The following is a 24,870-nucleotide window of genomic DNA, read 5'->3' on the forward strand; positions in this document are numbered from 1 at the left end:
TAGGGAAGTGACAACGTCGCGCCTATTTTGCAGCAGTTTGAACTTTGAATTTTTCCTCTGGATGTGGTCAACTGGTCAATGTTTTGTTATTGTTTTGAGGTTTTATTACTAAATATGTTGATTTTTAAATTGAAAGGCAAATTGTATGGGTTACCGTCCCTATAATTAGTCAAAGTGGTATAAATATTGCAACATGTTAAACAAAGTGCAGTAAGTTCTCAGCTGTTCTCACTGAAGGAATTAACATGTCAGAAAGTACCATAACTCAACCAAAAACATGGAGAGGCACAAGTATAAAAGATATTTGTGGCGGCAAGGGCCCATGGTCTTTCACGGTGACCCCCTTGAGTCCCTCAAAGTACCATTCGGTCTTGTATGAACTTCCTGCCACTTTAGATGGCCCTCCGATACCGAGGGTGTCGAAGGAACCCCATTTGTGGCATGAAGATCACGTTCGGATGCCTTTCTCTACAAAGAACTTGTTCTCAGTGGTAAGTTTTTTTAAAATTATATTCCAACCATATATTTGCTACATATTTTACTAGGACGAAATTAACATAAAAGAAAGATGGAAACTAATTCAGGATGCATTGAAACAACCCATCACCAATAGTAAAGAGCTTGAAAGTGCTCTGAAAAAGTACAATAGAACTTTACCGAATTTTGGTGCTCTCCATTATTTTTTGCATGAGGAGTTAGGTGAAGAAGAGTCAGAGCAGTTTTTCAAAAACCTTTTGCCAAACATTATCAGTTTGGCCTTAAGGCTTCCGGAATTGTTACCCAGCGGGATACCATTGCTCAAGCAGAACCACAATAGGTCTTTGAGCATGTCCCAGCAGCAGGTTTCTTGTATTTTAGCCAATGCTTTTCTTTGTACTTTTCCATGGAAGCAGAATGTGGCTGCAAGTTATCCTGGGGTTAATTTTGTAAGGTAAGTTGCTTCTAGTTGGTTTATCAATTAACATTTACATAAACATATATAGGGGGACAAAAGTATATATTTTATAAATGCCTACATCAATAGTAATCCCTTATGTATGGCCTACAACCTAAAATAACAGCTTTTGACATTTATTTTATGCAATGGAATTCAGTAATAGTCCTAAGGTTGGAGCCTTTGGTGTAACATTCAATTCATGAAACAGTTTTATCACTAACCAAAACTCTCTATTATATAAACTATTCAATTTACTATAAGGGGTTGGACCTTTATCATTATATAACCATTGACATTTTCAAAGATGTTCTTAATAAGGGTCTTTACTTTACACCACTTTCAAACTGCAAAAACAACCTGAAGGAGATTATAGTAAGTGATGAAGCATCAATGCAACAATTTAAATTTAAAAGAAACATGATTAACAATCAAATCTCATATTATTAAGAGACTGAGAGAAAAAGATTGTTTTTATTTAAAAGCTGGCAAAGAAAACAAGGTTGTTATTTCAATCAATCTCCTGAATTCTAATTAGGACTTAAAGCAGAATGTTTAAAACAAGTTGATGATCTTATTGAAAATGGCCCCTATAAAAAGATTTCTAAGAACCCTTTATCAAAAATGATCTCGCAGGTTAAGACAGTGTTAAATGATTGCAAAAATCTTGTTTTCTTTACAGATAAATTCAAATTACAACTTTAGAACCCAACAATCCTAAAATTATATTGTTTACCTAAAAATCCATAAACCTGGCAATAAAATTGAGACCTTCAACTTACAACATTTCAAAGTTTTTGGTATGGATTTTTCCACCTTTTTCTTTATCATCGTTTCATTTTCTAAATAGTGTTTTTCTTCCGTCATGTGGTTAATTATACCCGAAAAACATCATTTATTTCCATCCTCTTCTAATTTTTAGACTGAGATAAGGATATATAAATGAGAAATCAATTTTCCACCTATTTTCTATATCATCATTTCATTTTCTAAATAGTGTTTTTGTTTTAATATGTTTTAAATACATAAATACAATACATATTTTGGAGGAATAGGATAATTTTAAATTAGTAAAACCAATTAATAATGACTGAAAATTAGATACATACGAAAGCTTATCCATATTCCAAAAATCATTCGAAATTAATAGGGATAAAGGGCTAATCTCTTATGTCAATTGTAGTTTAGTTAGTGTTTAAACTTTGTTCAGTCATACTTTACTGGATTTTTTGCTCTATTAGTTACATCTTCAGCATATAAAGCCACTTGTAAGTAGTATTAGTTTAGTTTTAGAACAAAATAAAAGAGTTGTGGTAAAACTGTTTTGTGATTTGCATGGAATTCAAGGTGGAACTTAAAAAAAATTAAACATTTTCTTAATTCCTGAATTCCAATTAGGACTTACTGTTGGATTAAACCATAAAATAGTAAAATTTTAAATTTTTTAGCTTGTTTTCGGCATTCCAAAGAGAAAAACGGAAAGATTGCGTATGCGAGAAGTTGAAGTGCATCTGTAACTATTTCAGGAGAGTCACTCAAAACGGTAAGTTTATTCAATTTTTATTACAAATTACACTTTTAACTTACAAGAGTTACTGTGTACACGTACATAGATCTAATAAAACGCGAGAAGAGATTTGTATAACTATATATCCTATAATTGTAGTATATATCCTATAATTTGTATAGGATATAACTTAAGAACTTCACTAAAATTATCAAACTTACGGGTCAAAAATTAACAGAAAACCGTCTTCCGAAAGGGGTTAAAGAGTAAAATATGATGACACTATTTAAACAAACGTACGTCACAATTTAAAATTAGCAAAACTTGTATAATTTCAGAGTTGAAAAATAGAAAACAATAACCATCAGTTAAAAGACTATATATACAGAGACAGAACAGGTTAATGAAATTATGTGATAAATGTAATAAAAGTGAGTCGTGTATGTATCTTTAACGATAATCTGATCAATGGTATTCATTGTTTGGAATTGTTGTTTTTATTAATATAGATTTCTATAGAGAAATGGATGGTAAACAAAGTAATCTATGATGAGCCAATGTGGGTGTGCAAACTTCATGATTGAAGTGAATGAAGTCTATTTACTTTCCTGTGCAGAGGGACAAAACAGCTTAGTTCAGCTTTTGTATTTAAGCACTTGTCATTAGAAGACATCTCCTTATTGATTTCTGTCTTCCAAGAAATCCAAACGCATACAATTTTTACTTTTTGACTGGATCAAATTTGTGTTTAGAGAATTTTGTATGGTTTCTAAATGGGGACATATTAGCATTTTTTAGGTGTTCATCAGTCCTAATATTTAATGATCTATAAGTTCTCCCAACATACGATTTTTCGCATTCACCACAGTTTAACTTTTTACACCACTTTTACACCTTTTAGGTAGCACCACTTTGCCACTTTGCTATTACCTGATGGAAAATATATACACATTACAGAAATCTCTTTACGCATTTTATTAAATTACACTTTGCTGATACAGTATAAAAATTTAATTAAAAAAGAAGAAAATGCATTCTATAAACAGACATTATATATATTACAAAATGTACAAAAAAAAACCCTAACCTAGCAATCACAAAAGTATAAACATCTGCAAAAATAATAAACTTAATAGTACTTATAAATATCAGTATCCAATCCCAACTTCTCCATTTCCCCATCGATCCATTCGGCAAACATCACAACATTAACATAAACCCCGGGCGCCTCCGTCATGCCACAACTGAGCCCCCAGGACACAATCCCCACCTGTTCGTATCTGTCCTCCCGACCGACCACTGGACAAACCAGCGGACTACCCCCGTCACCCTTGCAAGTGTCTTTATTCGGTTCTCCCCCCGCACAAATAAAACTCCCGTGCAACGTAAAAAATGGCCCCAATGCGGGCGTGGATTGTCTCAACACTGCCGCGCACCGATCGTTCGACACTATGGGCAAAGAGACTTTTTTCAATACCGACTGATAGCTGCCCTTTCTCATGGAGTTTCTACCCCAACCGGAGGCGGTGCACCGTTTCACGTCCAATTTATGGTTTTTCGGTGGTAAGCACACGACGCCAACGTTACTGGATAGTTGAAAGGGGCTGTTCAGTACGAGTAGGGCGATGTCGTTCTTTAAAGAGCCGCCGTGGAAATGGGGATGAAGGAGCACCCGTTCGACTTTGCGGTCCTGGTGCTCCGCTGGTTCGTCGGTGTTTTCCCAGTGCCACTCGCCCGCCCTCACTTTGTATTGGCCTGGTGAGGCGGCGACGCAGTGGGCTGCCGTCAGGGCGATTTTCGGGTGGATTAGGGACGCGCCGCATTTGTACTTTTCGCCCTTCAGTATACCTAAAAAAAATAATAATAATAATAATAATAATAATCAAAGGCCTTTATTTTTAACTCGGCGAATTTTAGCAGAGCTGTTTCGTTAACCGAGCATACATATTACAATCGAGAGTTACATAATATCAATAGACATAATTTAATAAAGATTACAAAATAGGGAAGTCTTTATCTCCAAGAAAAAAGCATCTAGGTCACTTAGTCAAATGCATTATATATTTCGGCTGTGTAAACAGCCATCATCAGATACAGAACATTAAAAAAAACATATACGTTCAACAAATAAATTTCAAAAAAACTACCCGTGATTGGGAATAAAAACAACAATAAATAAAAGCATTAAATTTTTTTTAAATTCTTTTATTTATTGTTGTTTTTATTATTTATGACTAAGTGACCTACATGCATTTTTCTTGGAGATAAAGACTTCCCCATTTTGTAATCTTTATATGAACGTTCTCCTACAAAATATGGACTTCTATTCAACTATAATTTAATAACAAAGCAAAAGAAGAAAACATAAATTTAAATATGCAAAATACACCAATACTTAAAAAAAGAAAAATTAAAATATTAGAAAACGATGGTCGACACAATAATACAATTAAAATGTAAAAAAAAGTATCTCAAAATGCATAAAATTAATCTATTTTAGAAAGAGAAGGTAAAAAATAAATAAAACGATTTTATAGAAGCAGAGTAAGAACATTAAAAAACGGCTGTAACACAATCTAGGAAGGTAGTTTATTTAATTACCATTTAACCAATATTCCTTAAAATTAGTCTTAGAGGTCATAAAGTCAACTAACACTATCCCATCTGCCAAGCAATTCCGAATTTAAAAGTTTTGGAGCCAAGCATGAGAAAGATCGCTGAAAAAGGGCGGTTTTATGATTATATGTTTCAAAGTTTAACCGATAGCGAGTATCACGGACATGTACATCGGTACGTCGAACCAGTTTACTTCTAATATACTCGGGAGATAGAGCAGAGTGTAACGCTTTAAAGAGAAAACAAGAAAAATGTAATTTAGTCCTGTTTAACATATTTAACCACTTCAACTCAGAAAGCTTATGGCTAACATGATACGTTCTCCTTAAATTGTAAATAAATCGCATGCATGTTTGGCACTTTTTGCAGCTTATACTGACATGTGATATCCAAGAAAGGCATGAACACATAGTCACAATAATTACTCACTGAAAGTACCAGAGATTCACAAAGTTGCTTTTTCAAATTTTGATTTAAAATATATTTATTTTTGTATAGATTTCTAAGTGATATATAACTTTTCTTCACTATGTTTGCTACGTGGTTTCGAAAACGAAGATTTGTGTTCATGAGCATACCTAAATTCTTCTATTCAGTTACAACATTAAGTTTCTCCTTGTTCGTGGTTAGATTCATGTTTGCCTCAGCCCAGTTCTTATTGTGACCCAAATATATAAATACAAACATAAAAAAATACATTTTTTCATAGGGTGTATGTGTGTTTCATTTGTATATTTATTCCTTAGAACATTGAAAGGCTAGAATTACTAATTAGCATTGCCGTGGAAATAAGGGCAGTTTGTTTGCTTGCAATATCTCTGATGCAATGATGCCAAATGCTTATGTAGAAATTGCAAAAAAAAAACACTTAATAATATAAAAATTGTCACTTATTTTGACAGGCGCAAAATAATACTATTCCTTTTTAATAAAATATGATAAGATAATACTCTATAAAGAAGTCAACATTCAAAATTGAATGAATGTATATAACGTATATTAGAGAAGAAGGCAACAACATCTCAACGCTGCTCCATTGCATTGTTGACACGAGTAATCTTTACCAGTGACGAAGTCAAAAAAAAATTATATGATAAACATTTATTATTAATATATTATACTTTAAATTATAAAAAATATTACCGTTTATGAACTCTTTATGCGTTTTTTTAACGTACTTCATTAGAGTAAAGGAACTTATCTAATAAAAAACATTTTCATGGAAATTAAATATTTTGTAATTATTATAGATTTCTTAATAAGTTTTTATTATTTTACGTTTATGACGACGGTTCTCCCTTGATATGATGTTATGACAATATCGGTATTTACTTGTAAAAAGAACGCTTTTTTTCTATGGTGGGACACAAACGGCACAACATCAGTAACTTAAATTAATATTATGATATGTGTTGATATATAGCTAAAAATGTACTCTTTTGAAAATGCGCGTAAACCTGACAACAGAGAATCGACGAATATGTTTGTAAACAAAACACCTCCTTGCCCCTGTGCACATGTTGAACTCACACAAAATTGTTCTAGCCTTTCAATGTTCTAAGATTTATTCATATATCAAAATTAACAAGAAGTTTAATAATTATTCTATGAAAATAACCTGATTCTTACTAAGCACCTGTATGTGCCATATATTTAAAAGTACTTATAATATTTTCAATAGTAAATATGTATGTTTGTATTAATTTACGGATCTACTTGAAAATAAGCATCAGGAATAACAAGATTGATAAAATACACATACATGCAAAAAAAAGCATTATTTCATTGAGATATTAATTTTTCAGACTGATTCCATTTTTAATCAATCAACTCTGCTTTATTGTATCTGAAGTGAACACTCCTATTTACAAAACTGTATTAAAAGAGAAAACATATTAGATAAAAAATTAGTATTTTTTATGTATAACAAAATAGCAAAAAAACAAGAATAACAATTATAAGTTTACAAGAGGGTTAACCATACTGGCAATTTACAATGCTTCATGATAAAATTCCTCAAGGGAATAAAAGTTTTTAGAATGGGTAATCCCAAAGGATTGTTTCAGAGTCTTGGTATCATCAATAGCATTGTTGTACTATTTAGTGATCGTTTGTATTTTTTGTTAACCAGATTTGCAGTCATTAAGATGGAAAGTGAAGTCAAAGTGAATATTCCTTCAGGAATAAACAGAGACTTAAAAGAAGTAAACGGAGGCCCCAAAATTGTATTATATACCCTTCAAGTGCAACTCTTAAATTCAGGAGAAACAAAGCTTCAGTTTTGTTGTTGCATAGAATTCTGCGTGGGGACATTAATGGTTCTGAATTGCTAGAAAAATTAAATTTTTGTGTACCTCGATTAAATTCTAATTAAATACTAAAACATTTTACTGTATAAAGGCAAATACGAATATACTCTTGTATTTACCTCTGTATGTAATGTGTATAATAACCCTAATAGAATCTCACAATCTTGTAATTTATTTGTATGCTCTGGTGCTGAAGTTGTAAGAGAATTTTTGGGATCCGATTAACTTTGCTGTTTTTATTGTTTGTGTTTTTTTGCTCTCTTTGATATATATTTTTTTAGGGTTAATAATTTGTGCTTATTTTTATATAGGAAGCTTATGATTATTGCTATACAGGGTGGTTCAGTTTAAACGTCATTAATTTTAATACGTGATAGGGAATTTAAAAAAATATAGACTTTCATTATAAAATTTTTCTCAAAAATATTTAATAACAAAGATAGGGGGTGTTAAAATTAAGAATAATTACTTGTTTATTTATAATAACTTTTAAAGGACCAGCTTAATTTTAATTAAATTTCACATGCAGGTTATTGTAGTGAATTGTCAATTACTGATAAAGCCAATTTTTAAAAAAATTGCCATGGGCGTAACATACGAAATGCTTTATGTATGTTTTTATTATATCTTAAAAATTATTGTAACTTTTGACTCTGTAAATGGTTTATACTGTTGGGCTGTATTGCTAAAAATAAATAAAATAGGATTTCAAGAAAATTAATTCAATTCGGCATTACATCTACGAGCTTTGACTATTAAACACGATAAAGACCCTAATTTTTTTAATAGAAATTTTCCAAAAAAGACCGCATTGGTTAAATATCTTGCCTATAAATAAATATGAAATTTCCAGGGATTTGCACAATTTGGAAAGATCCTGACATAAAAACTTTTTATGAGCTTCGACTATTAAACGCGCTAGAATATAATAAGTTTTTTTTCTTACCTAACATCCAAGGAAACTCCCCGAAACTAGCGGTGTTCTGATCAGTGCCCAAAATCCTCTTGTCCACATCCAACTGCCTCACTCCGCACTCAACCTTACAACACACGTCAAAGTATCCGGTGCACGTCACTGACTCGCCTCCCTCACTCCTCGCTCCTACTTTACTCCTCTTCCTCACGTCCAAATCACCGCCGCCGTTAAACTCCTCTTTGCACTGCCAAAACGGGACGCACATACAACTTTTCCGATTTTCCGAATCTTTTACCTCGTAGGGCTCCTCCTCCGGTCCTCCCAAGGTATCGTAGCCGTAATCGCCGAGATCCAAATTTAAAATCGCCCCGTGGACTGTCATTAAACGCGTTATAAACATTAACAAAAACACTCGGTAAACACGTCGATTGGGCGTCATCGCGAGGAATTTTTCAGAAATGTTCGCATATTTGCAACGATGAGAATGACTGACTGTCTTCGGTCGGTACTGAAACGAAACTGACCATATTTCGGTTTATGGGTCAATTCGCTACCTGGGGGTCAGGTAGATGATTATTAATGTAGACGTTGTTTTATTGGGGTACGTGTGATAATTTGTGTCTGCACAGGTGGAGACAGGGCTAAAAAGAGGCTTAATAGGGTTTTAAATTTAGGTACGTTTGTCTAGGAATTAAGGGTTTTTCTTTTAAAGTGAAATGTGTTTAGTTTTAAAGGAGGTTGCAACTCGCAAAGGGGTCTAACTGTAAATACTCATATTAATCTAGACAAATGTTTCACTGTACTTTTATATTCTAGAACGTATCATCTACCAAACACAGTAAGCATTCAAATACACGCATTATTACAGGGAATTGTAAGGGGTGTTACAAGTGAATTTGACCGGCACCTTCGCCATTTTGTGATAAACTTTTGATTGTCACACCTTGCTTTACAAGTTGGTGTCAAATTTAAAATCCCACGTTTCGTTCTTCAGGAACCATCATCACCATCATGGACTAAATACTGTACTGAATATAACCTAAGATATTTACTAAGGAAATGACGTTCCTATGAAAATAAACTAAATTAATTATACGCTCACCTTTGTTTGACACATGGTTTGGCCATAAGTTTATCTCTGTTAGACTCATTGTGGTTGTAAAAAAATGCGATAAATTGGCAATTCAATTTGAATTTTTCGACTATATATTAAGCATTAATAAAACCTGATTTGTGGCTCTCATTTTTCTAATATAATGAGTTAGACAGAGATAAACTTATGTTAAAAATCATGCGCGAAACAGAGATAGGTATATGTTTTTTTTATATGATTGCTTCCTTTGGGTAAAAACTAAAATGTGTGTGATTTTAAAGGAAAATTTTGCAAAGGGTTATAACTTAATTAAATAAACATAACTTAATAAATAAAGGGTGTCCCAATAAGAGCGCACGTTTTAATTGGTCAATAAAAGTCATAATTTATTTTAAACTGAGTGTTATTTATATTTTAATGTAAAGCTAATACACTGCAATTAAACGTGAAAAATAATATCTGGCAAATGGCCGCCTCGACTCTTATTCGTTTTGAGAAATTTTCAATTACATTTTCACATAATTGCGGCCCAATTTCGCTAATAATACGTCTAATTTCGTTTTTCAACTGTGGAATTGTTGTTGCGTTATTAGCGTGTACGAGGGATTTTAAAAAACCCCAAAGAAAAAAGTCACAAGGCGTTAAATCGCATGATCTTGCAGGCCAGTTCTGGTCTCCATTCCGTGAAATGATACGACCGGGAAACTTTCTTGGCAACAATTGAATTGCTTCACGTGTAGTGTGACATGTCGCACCATCCTGTTGGTACCACATACCGCCCGTAAAAAAATTCTTTCACTAACGTACGCTGTCTTTCACGTTTAAAACAAATCCAAATATTATCGAAATAGTATGAAAATCTTTTAAATTTTTTTCTGGCTTTATTTGAAAAAATACGTAAACATAAATGACGCTTTATTGACATTTGGACTACTTTTCATTCCCTCCAAGTTGGTATTATTAAATTTAAAATCCCACGTTTCATCGTTCAGAAACCATTTTGTTGCAACAACTTCTTTTTTTTTTAAGTACAACCCTGCTACTATAAAACGCGACAATCTAGTGAAAGAACTGACAAAGAATGGCAAAAGTGTGAGGCAAAATAACGTTTAAACCCTCATAACTCTCTTAATAATGCATATATTTGGACGGTTCTTTCGCCAAAAAAATCTTATATAATAATCAAAAATGATTTCCTTTATAGTTCCATTGGGTACAATCACCTTCGAACGAAAATTCATCCCGAGAAGCAACATGCCCCGATGGGACACCCTGAAGAATAACTTGGGAAACACGAGAATCCATTTGGATAGCGAGGGTACCATCGAGGAGAACGGCCGGGGGTTTCTACAGGTCGATTTCGCTAACAAGTGCGTATATTTAAAAAAAAAAATGATTTTTTTATGCTGAGTATTTTTAGAAATATTGGCGGGGGCGTATTAGCATACGGCTGCGTTCAGGAGGAAATACGTTTCGCCATTTGTCCCGAATTGATTGCCGCCAGATTATTCGTGGAACAATTGGGAAACGGAGAGGCGGTGATTATTATAGGTAAAAACCAATTCGCAGAGGTCTAAAAGTTCATAAATGGGGGTATAAATTGTTTTAAAGGTAAAGTATTATAAATGCTTGATCGTAACGTTGTTATCCTCAAATCGATCCTCAAAAATCCCCCCTGTGTTGCTGTACAAACATTTTGAAAGTATTTTAAGTACTTCGAAAGTTATGCCACAGTTATGACTAAAAGCCTTTTAAGAATATTCCTATTATTTTATGAAATATTCTTAAGAAAAATGATAATTTGCCAAGAAATTGTGCAAAAAAAATGCCCTAACCAAAAGCGCATCAACTACCGAAGTATTTTACTTACTATGACGATTTTGCTCTCAAATCTATCCTTAGAAATTTTCCTGTTTTGTTGTAAAAAAGTTGTGACAATATTCTAAATGGTTCTTAAATTATGCCCAAAGATGTTTGCTAATGAATGAACATTTTAATGTTACAATTTTCAAAACTTCAAATTTGATTGCTTTTGGACCCTGATTGACAAAATTGCCCTACAAGAATCGTTCTCGTATAAATTTATTTGGTAAGAAAAGCTCGTTCTTGTACTAAAAGCCTTTTAAGAATATTTCTATTATTTCATAATATATTCCTAATAAAAGTGAAAATTTGCTCGGTATTCTAGTAAGAAAAATTCCCTTAACCACAACAGAACTGCGTACATAATTATTTTACGCACAATGACATTTTGACTTTATGAAAACCAAAACATGGGGTTATGCTCCAAAGTGTTTGCTAATCAATAAAGATCTTAAGAAAACTTAGATCTTAGTTGACAAAATTGCTACTATATTATTTCGTAAAATATTCCTAAGCAAAGAGAGAATTTGATAACAAATTTAGCAAAATAAATTAGCTCAATCAAAACAGCGTCAACTATCTAATTATTTTACCCACAAAAAGGTTTTTACCCTCGAATCTAACCTCAGAAATCCTTCTATTTTGTCGTACAAAAAAAAAACATGAAAATGTTCTAAGTGCTTCCTAAGTTATGTCCAAAAATGTCTACTAATGAATTAAAATTTTGATGTCTTCAAATTTGATGGCTCTTGGACCCTGGTTGATAAAACTGCCTCTAACTCTGAAACTATTTGAAGTACAAGAATCGCTCTCATATTAAATTTTTGTTTAAGAAATGCTCGGTCTTAGGCTAAAACGCTCTTAAGATTATTTCTATTATTTCTTAAAAATGTTTTTAAGAAAAGTAAAAAAGTGCTTTAGGAAAATTTGTCATAAAAGGTCCCAACTAAAAGTGTGTTAACTACTTAAATCCTTGGCACAGAGTGATGTTTTTACCTTCAAACCATACCCAGGAACTCTTTTATACTAACATAAAAATATTATTAATATATCTCAAGTAGCTCGTAAGTTATGCACGAAAATATAAACTTTCCTAAAAATAAATAATATTTACTAACAGGCTAAGAAAATTAGGATGCTCAATTTCCTGGAATAAGAAAATCTTGATCAACTTCCTGGAATAATAAAATAACGAATCATGCTCAAATAGGCATATAATAGCTACGTTTACAATGTGCGGAGTATTTTTATTTAGTACAGCCCTGTTTACAAGGATTGAGTGTAAGGATTTAATTAGTGCAAGATTATCGCTAGGATCAAAATGTCATTTGAAGGGAGTTTATCAGTTTAGACGAAGAATTATAGGATATAACCTCTAAATCTTTAAAAGTGTTCTTGTTGTTTAAAAATAATAAAAATAAACTAATAATTTTTTTTCAAGACTTAAGCTTGTCCTCTTTATCTTCTTCTTTATTTTTGTGTACAAAAATAAAAACCTCGTAAGCTAGCATCCAATAAAATGTCAAACTTATCATTCTGGTACTTCAAAATAGGTCCTAGGTCTTACACACACCGAAAAAATAGTCCTTGTGACGTCATTTGATCCAAGTATTAAATGTTTGGTATACGCGTTGTAAACGTAGCTAGTGTTTGTTTACTTAATTGCCAGGAATAGTAAAATTATCATTAAATTCGTGGAATAGGAAAATCAGGCTCAATTTTTTAAATAATAAAATCAGGCATCATACTCAACTTTCTGGAATACAAATATAATGTTTATATGACTGTAGTAAGAAAATTAGGAATAAATGTTTAACTTGTTGAAAGTAAAATAAGATGCATGTTCAATTGCCTGGAATAAGAAAATTATGCCCAACTTTCTGTAATAAGAAAAATACGACTCATTGAATCTGTTGAGCTTGTGCGGCAAAGCAAACGTTGACCATGGCCAAGTGGTTTAGGGGTTGAACTGTTAATCCAATGGGCTCTGCCGGCGTGGGTTTAAATCCCATCCTCGTCAGACAACTTTAAAACTCGAACTTTTTTATTTAAAACTGGAAAATGTAAAAATGTTGATTCTTTGTTATCTCAAGAAATACAGAACTCATTATTATGAAAATCAGTTTAAAATAGTTCGAAGCAATGTTAAAGAACAAATTAGGATTGCTTTTTTAGAATTTTCTCAAACAGCCGAAAATCGAATTAATGTAGACTCTATGTGCAGAATAAGAAAGGAATTTCACGTATTTCCGGAGTAATGCTGTTTCAGGATCATACAATAAAAGATCCACAGCAAATTGTTGATGCATTTGGAACTTTCTTTCAAAGCGTATATATTGAGTCGGACCCATCTAGTATTAATGTTGGTATTGATTTGGAAATTGTCACCGCCTCTAATAAATTAAAAAGTAAGTTGACCTCCGGTACCGATGGAGTACCAAGTCTTGTCGTTAAAGATTGTATTCGCGTTTTGTCAGGGCTTATTGCTCACACACACACACTTCAACAGTATTTCCCCGATACTCAAAAAGGGACCGAAGAACGACATTCAAAATTACAGAGTTATATCGATCTTATGTAATTTCTCCAAACTTTTTGAAATAGTTCTTTATAATAAAATATATGCCCATGTCAAATTAGACCTAGCGCCTAATCAATTTGGTTTCGTCAAAAATCGCTCCTGTACAGTAAACCTGGCTTGCCTAAATAAGTATTTGTGTCAGCATTTGGATAATAGAGATCAGGTTGATGTAATATACCTTGATTTCTGCAGAGCTTTTGACCAAATTGACCACGCTAAGCTAACATTTTTTGGTTTTTCTAAGGGTTTAGTTGCTTTAATAAAATCTTACTTACGAGGTCGTAAACAGTTTGTTAAATATGAAGACTTTAAGCCTCCTATATATAAAGCGTGCCCGGGAGTTCCGCAAGGATCTAATTTGGGCCCGCTTCTCTTTTTATTATTTATAAACGATCTTGCCAAATTACTGTCTTGTCAGAGTTTACTGTTTCGGATGGTATAAAATTGTTCACAAAACTAGATACTAAAGACGATTGCGAATTCGTTCTGGTAAATCTTAATAAAGTACAGAATTCGTGCAATGTCAATAGACTATATTTAAATGTCTCTCATTTTACAGAAAACTGTTGCCAATCAATTTTGACTATAAAGCAAATAATGTTGTGTTAGCCAGAGTGGATGAGGCGATTGATCTGGGAATCACTTATGATGCGAAGTTAAGTTTCGCCAAGCATGTAGCAAAAATAGTTTCTGACTCTGCCAAATTGTTGGGTTTTATTTATCGAAACTGTCGGCACTTTGAAAATATTAATACTTTAAAACTACTTTTCTTCTCTTACATACGCTTAAAAATAGAATACGGATCTCTAATTTGGTACCCAATTAATTGGCAAGTTTATGAAGTATCTCTGGTTTAGAGAGGAAGGTGTCTTTCCAGCCAGAGGTTTGGATAATCAATTATACTTTAATAAATTTAAAATTATACCCTTAGCAAAAAGAAGAGAAATTCTTTCCATAAAATTCTTATATAACCTTATTCATAACAAGATTGACTATCCCACCCTTTTGGCTGGTTTCAATTTTCGGGTACCAAGAATAAACTCTAGGCATTTTAGATTATTTTATGTAAATCCCGCTAGGACTAATATTTTGTTTAAATCCCCTAGGAATATAATGTGTCAGAATTATATTAATAATAATTGACATGAACGGTTCGATATTTTTGTTGACAGTTTAAGGTCCATTATAGAAAGTATAAAGTAAATAGGTGATGCAGAGTCTTTCTAGTATGTATATAGATAGTATGTTTAAGTACATATAGAACGTTAGGCACTTTGATTTTTCATTTTTAGACATATTTTGTTTTTTTTTTTAAATTCTTTCCTGTAATTGGGTAACAAACCTGTTGGAAATAAATGCCTCTTTTTTTATAACCTTATTTTTCTACGAGGGATTTCAATCTGAAAGGTTTTTAAGTATGGAAAAGGGAAATCAACTTTTTATGTCTTCGGTGCCTTTTGTTGCGTGCCACGACGACTACGTATTAAACTACCATTCCTGTTAATAGAATATTAACACCAAACATTCATAAAGAAGCATTCCAAGAATATTTAAGAAATATTCCTAGAACGTCATGTGCTATCATCACTTTTTTCTTAATAGGTACCGAAAGATTCAACAGTTACACCGGCTACGGCGACACGTTCGAATGGTCCGGAGACTATCGTGACGTCACTCCCCGGGACATCTACGGTAGACTTCGCACTAGTGTTTGCGTCATCGACGCCACCATGTACCACAGACCGAAAGAACAGTTTTCCGGATCGCAGATGATCCGCGAATTAAATAAGGTGAATCCAGACTAAAAGCGTAATGCGTATATCTATAATAATAAAAATAATAATACCGTTTATTTTTTTGCAACATAATCAATACAATAGTCTAAGTAAGTAAATGTATAAATTGCAAAAAAAAAGGAGAAGCAATGAAAGCAATTACAAATTGTTTAAAGTCTAACCTCTATACAATGAAACATAAAATTATACTAATAATATTAAATCGGGTGATTAATACATTTCAAAAGTGAAGAGAAAAATAAAATTAAATCTATATTAAAACACCTATACTTATAATTTTAAATATGATGCACAGGAAAAACTAGTTGAAAAAAGAAAATACACTTTGCATTTATTAGTTAAAGTCACGAAACATTTGCCCTCTTAACATGTTTTTAAATATTGAAGGTTTTAGTACTTTCAATGAATGAGGAACAGAGTTATATAGTTTACAAATATTATAAGATTATAAGAAAAACTTCTTTGAAATAGAGACGTTTTATGTGGTGGTATCGTATAGCTTATGTGACACAGGATCGTATTTTCTTATAACGTAAATAAATCGTAAACAACTTTTTTGTACTTTCTCAACTTTATTTGTATCTACCTTTGTTATACATGGTCCATATAAAATCTCGCAATAGTTGAACTGACTTAACACTAAAGAATTTGCCAGTTTTATTTTTTGGTTGACCGTTAATAAATGGCAACGCGGATAAAGCGTCTTTAAGGAAATATATGCCCTTTGTATATAATGATCTATTTGCTCCCTAAAGCTGTTCTGTATCAATTTTTAAACCAAGATTTTTTGCGCAATTCGTAAATTGTAATACCGTATCCCCCAGTTCTATGAACATTGAACTTGCTTGTCGTCAGCATAAAAATGTGCCGTCACATTGTTCATACAAAGGTGCAAGTATATATTATGAATATTTCCTGTAGTTGACTGATTTACACTAGTTTCAACATATTGCATTCGATCCTTTTTAATAAAGATTATAGCATCATCGGAAACCCATAAATTGTAAGATAGCAAATAATAGTTCGTGGCAAATCGTGTCGAATGCCTTCGAATAATCTAAAAGCATCAGAACAGTCGAATGACCGGAATCTATTGCCTTGTTAATGACTTCAGTAATATTTAAAAATATTACACAACTAAATCCACTTCGATATCCTGACTGATTAGTAGGTAAAATAGCATTTGCTTCTAAGAAACTTCGTATTTGCTTATTTATAATTTTTTCCAAGCGTTTTGAGAAATAAGGCAAAATAATAATCACTTTCTTAATTCATTAAAACTTCTAACTTTTTTATTTTTAGTAGATCTAACACGTGCAATTTGCCATTCATCTGAAAATACTCCCTCTAAGAGGCATGAATCTACTGTATTAGTAAGAAATGGTAGAATTCTGGGGCAGCACAATAACAATATTTCTATATTTATTAAATCTGCACCCGATGCAAAATGATTGTTATATCCTTCGTTTTAAATTATTACTCTAATAATAAAGGATCAGGTTGTTTTTTATTTCGAAAAAATTGGAAAAAATGGTTATTTATATCTATAGGTTTATTCAAATTCTTAGTAGGAGATCTATTTTTAGTCTTGAATATCATATGTTAATTTATTATTGTTTTCCAAAGACCCTTATTATTACTATTATATTTTATACTTTTGTATTTTTTTAAACGCTTTATCCCTAAGTTTTATTATGGTTTCTATAATGAATCAGAAATAATATGAGTCAGAATATCAAAAATACGTTTTAAAACATGATACCTTTTGGTTAATATCTGGAATGTACGCTATATCTTCCACGGTTGTAGCGTTTAAAAATTCCAGTAATAGGTCTTTATCAACGCGCTTTAAATTTCGCATAACAACATATTTTTCATTAATATTAATTATTTGTGTATCTAAAGAGTCTCGTATAAGTGATCAGATATTTGGGGAACGTTTTTTGTCAAAAAAGTATAATTTTCTTCTTTAGGTAGTACAATGAAGTCTATAATAGTAGTACTGTTTTTATTAGTAACTCTAGTTGGAGTATTAACTACTTAATTTAAGTTGAATGTTTCTAGGCAAAAAAGAAAGTCTTGAACATTTTTATTTTCTAAATCCAATAAATTTAAATTAAAATCACCACCAAAAATAACCTTGTTGCAATCCATTAAACATGTCAATAAACAGTCCTCGAAAATACTTAAAAAATAAAAAAATGGCCTCTTGGTTGTCTATAAATAGACCCAATAATAAATGAAAGATTTTTAAATTTAATTTTAATCTTTGCCTGTTAAATATCCCGTTTGGAAAGAATTTATAATTTTAAAATTGAGCAAATCTTTGACATACATACCAACTCCACCACCTCAACAAATTTGGTATAGTTGAAAAGAGCATTCCTTAGGCAATAATAATCTACTAAAATATAGTTAATTTACTTGAATGCTTCTGCGCCAGGGGTCTTTAAGATGACAGTTACGTCCCCTGGTAGTCATTTTTAGAACTTGAAAGCATTTCCCAGCAATTACCATTCTGGTGCCCTTTAGCTTCTTTTTAGCAAAAAATACAAGATTCCTTTGAGTCAAAAATGAAAACTTAATGTTAAAGTGACCTTGGTCTAGAAGCGTTTTGTTTTTTTTTCCTATACGATAGCACCATTGAAATGCACATATTTAAAATGAAAAATATATTATGAATAAAATGGCAATTAGTTGAAATAGATAGATTTTGAGAGCACCGCTCAATATTAATATTAAGTGTTGGTTAATGGGAGTTTTTTGTTTATTTAAGGCCTACGTGGGGTTCCATAGTAGAGACCCTCCGCCCATAGCCCCTGTCGCCACCGGAAATTGGGGCTGCGGCGCCTTCAGGGGCAGTAAACAGTTGAAAAGTCTGATCCAGTTGATCGCGTGCGCCGCCGCCGGACGCGATATGGTTTATTACTCTTTTGGGGATACGCAATTGGTCGAGGAGTTTTATTATGTTCATTTGTTTTTTGGGAATAACCAGATTACCATCGGTGAGTTACCAGTAAACTTGATATAAAGAAACTGAACATATAAACATGAGCGAAGTTTAGCCTAGACTAGTCTTATATAATATTTTGCTTAAGTCATTAGTTCGGTGCTAAATTAACAAGCCTATAGATTTTGTAGCATTATAACTGGCGTTTCTGCACAATTAAACTAAAATATTTTAAAAACAGTGCCTTACATCATAATTCTGCAAGAGTAATTTTTTTTCCAAATTAAATGGAGAACAGTTGGCTTCGTATATAAAAATTTTTTATCACCTCGCATATTTGAGACAAAAAAGGACCAACTCCCTCCGTATGTTACGACACTGGCAATTTTTAAAAAAATTGATTTCATCAGTAATTCATAATTTACTACAATAACCTGCATGCGAAATTTAATGAAACTTGAGCTGGTAGTTTAAAAGTTATGATAAACAATTAATTATTCTTAACTCTAACACCCTGTATCTTTGTTATTAAATATTTCTGAGAAAAATTTTATAATAAAAGTCTATTTCTTTTTAAATTCTCTATCGCGTATTAAAATTATTAACGTCTAAACTGGACCACCCTGTATATCATAAATGCATGACAGTACCTGGAAAAAAACCTAAAAGGCCCTTTTTTGTACGAAACGTTGGTGAAGATACTTAAGTTTTATATCATTGAAACTGTTGAACTTCTGTTTGTTTTAGCTCAACTTTGGCGTTTGTTGGGGCAGTTCGCCAGTAAGAATTTATCGGAAGACAAACTGTTCTCGTTCATTCAGCAGGCGCATTTCGAGAGCAAAAACCAACCGAACAAATCCATCCAGACTATAACGAAGTTTTTCACTAAAAAGACTTTGGACTCTCCTAGGAGTAGGAATTCCTCCTCACCTTCCAAGGCTTCCCAAGAGAAACCGGTAAGTCTGCTTCCAAAATTAATTAATTAAAGTTACTGTTGCATGTTTCGCCCATAAATTATTGAAAAATATAAAAAGAATGGTAGTGAATCACATACCCTTAATTCAAATCAATATTTTTCGAAGGATGCAAATACTATTGTCCAAAACATGCCGAGTCAAAAATTAAGATCCCTAGCACTCTAAATATTTCAGAAAATTTCAGGTTTAAGGAACTTAGCTTTAATACAGTTAGAAATGTCATAAACCAACTTAAAAATAAAAGCAGCAATAATAGACGCTTCTATTAAAGATAAATGTTGCTCAGATTGGCTGATGTTAGGGATTATATATAGACCCACTTCTTTTCTTCCTATTATATTCAAAGTTTTAGAGAAATGTCTATCAGAGCAGGGGTTAAAGACAATTTTATTCATGCTAAATTAAATACTAAGGGCTTTTACATAGGTTAAAAGTGATCAATTATAAAGCGATTCTAAGCAAGCAAAACAAGTCAAACCTATCAAATACATTAATGAGGAAAAAATTTATATATCTACGTTTTGTCTAAATTAATATACATAGTTTGTTTACAAATCGAATAAAAATATTTAGATAGTCAAGTCAAAGTCAAAACATGCTTTATTGTCGAAAGATTAACATCTCATTGACAAAGCTAAAATTAAATTATAAAATAATATAGATATAAATTATATAAATATAATAAAAATATAAATAAAATAAAATAAGGTGGGTACATAAATCTTAACATTACTCATACGAGTCGATCATTAAAAAACTCATCTAAGGTGTAATAAGCCTTACGAATCAAAAGTTTTTTACACTGACATTGGAACTTATTAAAGTTATTTAAGTTTCTAAGCTGTGAGGGCAAATGGTTATGCATTTTTTTGCATCATAGATAAATGATTTCTTTACAAGGGCATTTGTTGGTATGTGTAAAGGTACATGTTGCTCTTGACGAGTATTATATTGCCCTTGTGTAATAAGATGCCTATATTTTCTATGACCTAAACAGACACGGCAAGGTCATAAGTTTGTTATTTAAAAAGACAGGCCTACATGATTCCCTTAATCCAACATTATACATAATTCGAACTGCCCTCTTTTGTAATAATATAGACAAAGACTTAAAGAGATAACCACTGCAGCTACCCCAAAAGGGAAGACCATATTTTAAATTACTCAAATTAAATTAAAATTAAATTACTCAATTAGGGCAAAATTCGCCATTCTAACTGAACTTTGATCGAAGACAGTTTCCTAGATAGAGCGTTTATGTGATAATCAATCCATTTTGATATCAAGAAATTTTAAACTTTTTTATAAAATAAATAAATGAATGGCACCTTGAGTGATCCCTCTTCTATACAAATTGCAAGTCTCCAGAGAACGGTTCTTGGCCCTTTGTCGTTCAATTTGTATATAAATTCAATAAGAAATTTAGAAGTAAATGGAAAGATCATTTCATATGCAGATAACACAGAAGGAGGCAATACCACGAACACAAATTGGAATTAACATAATAAAAAAATGGCTTGATTCACCTAAATTGACCTTAAATGTGCAGAAAACTAACTATATTGCATTTTCAAAGAATGGAACTAATCGGCCACTATTTTCTAATAAAAAAAATTGGAAATCAGCCAATTATAATCGATATTAATATAAAATTGAATTCGCATATTGCACATTTAACAAAAAAAATTCTTGCATATAAGTTTTACACGCTTAGGAACATTTTAAACAGAAATACGTTAATCGCATTGTACCAAATTTTGGTGGATTCAATTTTTATATATGGGATACTGGTATGGGGAAGGATGTATTATAACTTTTTAAATCCTCTCCAGCTAATTCAAAATTGAATATTAAAATTACCCTCTATTGTATCCCACATTAATGATTTTTATTAGCTCATTTATGGCAGCTGTTGACTTGTTTAATAGTTGCTTGTTTTCAATGAAATTTGATGTATTAGATTGAAGCATTTTTTCTAGTTTATATATTATTGCTATATGGGTACTATAGATATTAGTCAATAATTATTTGGGATAGTCAGTTGAGGCTTTCTTATTATGTATGACAAGTCTAGACATTTTAAGAATACTTGCAAAAGCTCGTTCTGTAATACAATATTTATCAACTGAATTAATCGAGTTGTAATTAAAGTAACCAACGGTTAGTTAAGGTTTACTGAGGAAGATAACTTTAGAGGATTTAGGAAAAATAAAAGCATAACACTGGGTATGCTAAATATGATGGCTGATGTCATGGAAGCTTTTAATGAGCGGTGCTATTATATGGTCTTATGATGTGATCTCAGAAAGGCATTCGACTGCGTTGACCACCGGATCATTTTAGAGAAGCTTCGGTATTTTAACTAGGTAATTTTTTAAAATTTGAGCAAAGCTGTAGGATCGACAGGTCAGGAACTAGAACACCAATATAAATTACACTGTTTTTGTCGATCGCACTACACACTCTGGCAAAACACTTGAGGCTTATCTATTGGATTTCCTGCAAGGGCAGGAAGTGGCAGTAAAATGATTTAATAAGTTCTAATAAGCTCATGTTGACCAGAAGTAAGACTGGAGGACTGACCTTAAAACCTAACATTATCATTTCATTTATTCCAGGCAGTTGGGCGCCAGTAAGCACTTTCTCTCTTTCTTATGAGCACGGTTTTAATAAGAAGCTCTTTTAAACATTACAGCTCTGGAAACGTCTATTTCTGCATCTCCTTCTGGAACTTCTTATTTCCTTGTCGCGATTTAGACCGCGTGTTCGTTCGCTGTCATTATTGATCTTTGATCCATGTTTGTTTCTTCGACTGACCGGAAAACATAATTTTACTTATTCCAGGCAATTGAGCACCTTTAACTGTTACCTCTCCCCATTGCCTCGAAAGGGAGGAAGACTTGTGTCAACATCAACATACATGATTATTCTTTTGGTCAAGGAACGAGGAAGATTCGAGGAAGACTTCTATATTGGTCTTCTTAATAGTAAAGACTGCAGTGAATCTTCTCACAGGTGATGAGGAGGAAGATAATAACAATTTCCTTATACAGGGTGATTCAAAATTGAGTGCAAAGATTGCAAGGGCGTATTTACCAGCCAAAAATATGTCCTAACTTGCTTCGTTTTCTAGATACAGAGTGTAAAAGTTTTTTACTAAAATCTGTTTTTTTATCAATTATTCAAAATCCTTTCAGCCGATTTAAATAAAATTTGATAGGCTTATTTGTCGTCATAAAGGCCCTCCTTTGGTGGGAATAAAATAAATGTACTAATTCCGGTGGCGTTTCAGGGGGATACCTACTTGATAGTTCGGTAAAATTATGATACGCCACCGCTTTTTTGACAATTCAATTTTTTTTTTAGATTAAGCGGTTAATAATGTAACTTTCTTGCCTCTTGAGCCTTATTCGTATCTAGCTTTGTTTCTAGGACAAAAATTATGTGTCTGGTCCTATTAAAACAAATAATAAATTCGCATTGATTATTGAGATTCATTTCTATTTAGTAACTCTTTTCTCATAAGTAACAGATACATACAGATTTTCATAACATAAAAAAATTTATTAAAAAACTTACACTTTGTATCTAGAAAACGAAGCAACTTAGGACATACCTTTATATGAAAAAAAGTTCTTATTTTTGGCTGCTAAATACACACCCTTGAAATCTTTGCACTCAATTTTGAATCACCCTGTATATGGTTTAAAATATCCTCTGTTGATTCCTCAAAAAAAAAATCTTTATTTTTTTCATCATCTGGTAGACATTATAACCCCAATAGTCTTAAGAAATGCCTATTTTGCCACTGTTCATGCACAAATGTCATTTGAGTTCAGGGATTTAAAAATTGCATTTCGAAGTTTAGGAACCTCTCAGGCTCCTCTATATCATCCTGAAGTGCTTGCTGTATATCAGAAACAACTTATATAAATTTGCCTCTAGTAGTGAATTACACAATCACCAAGATATAACAACCGTTATCTTATTATTTTAATATTATATTATAGTGACTATTTTTTAATGCCTTTACTCATTTTATATTTGCTCTGACGTATGTAGACTACCATTGTAGTTATTAACATGATTAAGTAATATACATTGCAGGTTAATAACAACAAGAAAGAACCGGCGGAAATTCCTATGGACCTGGAAGAAAACGCAGTGGAATCGTTGTCGCCGTGTAGCGACGACGTGGTCGAGTCCAGTCAACCGGAAGAGTCGCCGTATTTCAAAAAACTGATGGTCAAAGTACAGTCGAGCGCAAAGAAACGCTCCATCGAGGAAAAATTACCGAAAACCGACCTGTCGAGGATCTTCGAGATGTTGGATGACGAAGGGAATAATTGCAAGGAAACGGGGGAGGAGCACCAAGTTCCCTTAACGGAAGTGATAGTCCATAGAAGTGATGTAAAACAATCGTGATTTTTATTTGTAATATACTCGTGTTATACCGACGAGGGTTTTTTTTTTCCTAATTTGATTTTAGTTAGGTTCAAAGTTTTGCCACGCAATAAATAAATAGTCATATATTTTCTAACAGGTAAGTCACCCAATTACAGGAAATGCAAAAATAAATCTTGAAAAACCTTAACCTAAACTATAAAGTAAGTAAACAATAGAAAGACAGTAATAGATCAATTAACTTTACTAATTATTGCTTTCAAAGATTTATAGAAAATATTACAATGTGCACAATAAGTATTAAACAAATAACAGATATCATTTATTAGCGCTCTAGTTAGCATATTACTTCTAGGACGTTGACAATAAAAAGGTAAGGAACATCTTGCATTTAACCTGGGAATTATGTACCTAACTTAATTTAGTAACTCGGTACAATCAATTTTATTATTTAAGATGAATTAAAAGATAATTATAATCTATGCCTTCTGGTTTGCAAGCATACCATTCCAAACCTATCTAATAAAAAATCATTGTCTAGTCCTCTAGCAGGATAAAGACCACTTTCTTTGGTAGCTTAATATTTAAAAAATGTGCGTTGCAGACTCAAGCTTTATAATAACTATCAACCCGGTAAATTGGATGCTAAATGTGACAACCATGTTCCAATTTTGATCTAACAAGACTAAAGTACGGAATTTTTAATGTGTAAGGGTTATGAAAATGTTTGAGTTGAATTTAGAGGCAGCTGAAATGACATTATTCTGATGAGTCTTAAAGTCAAATTTACGATCAAAAGTAATCCCTAAGTTCCTAATCTCACTGCATCTTGTTAAAATATTATTTTAAATTGCGTAATGGAATATTATTGGATTCTGTTTTCGAGAATAGGTTAAAAAGCATTTAGACTTATTTAAGTACAAC

At 32.2% G+C, this 24,870-nt stretch overlaps 2 protein-coding genes across 2 annotated transcripts; one reads left to right on the plus strand and one right to left on the minus strand.

Moving 5' to 3' along the window:
* The first annotated feature begins 27 nt into the window (after positions 1-27).
* On the plus strand, positions 28-23,999 carry LOC126734835 (poly(ADP-ribose) glycohydrolase). Its single transcript, XM_050438605.1, has 9 exons — positions 28-491; positions 546-931; positions 2,383-2,477; positions 10,580-10,745; positions 10,796-10,926; positions 15,422-15,609; positions 18,392-18,620; positions 19,313-19,521; positions 23,650-23,999. Exons 1-9 carry the CDS (start codon positions 246-248, stop codon positions 23,965-23,967), a joined length of 1,968 nt encoding a protein of 655 aa, XP_050294562.1. The 5' UTR covers positions 28-245; the 3' UTR covers positions 23,968-23,999.
* Positions 3,476-8,775, minus strand: LOC126734844 (phenoloxidase-activating factor 2-like). The gene is made up of 2 exons (XM_050438623.1): positions 8,313-8,775; positions 3,476-4,289 (listed from the first exon to the last, which is right to left on the minus strand). Exons 1-2 carry the CDS (start codon positions 8,719-8,721, stop codon positions 3,571-3,573), a joined length of 1,128 nt encoding a protein of 375 aa, XP_050294580.1. The 5' UTR covers positions 8,722-8,775; the 3' UTR covers positions 3,476-3,570.
* Positions 24,000-24,870: the final 871 nt, after the last annotated feature.

Source organism: Anthonomus grandis, chromosome 4 (assembly GCF_022605725.1).
Source record: "Anthonomus grandis grandis chromosome 4, icAntGran1.3, whole genome shotgun sequence".
NCBI lineage: Eukaryota > Metazoa > Arthropoda > Insecta > Coleoptera > Curculionidae > Anthonomus > Anthonomus grandis.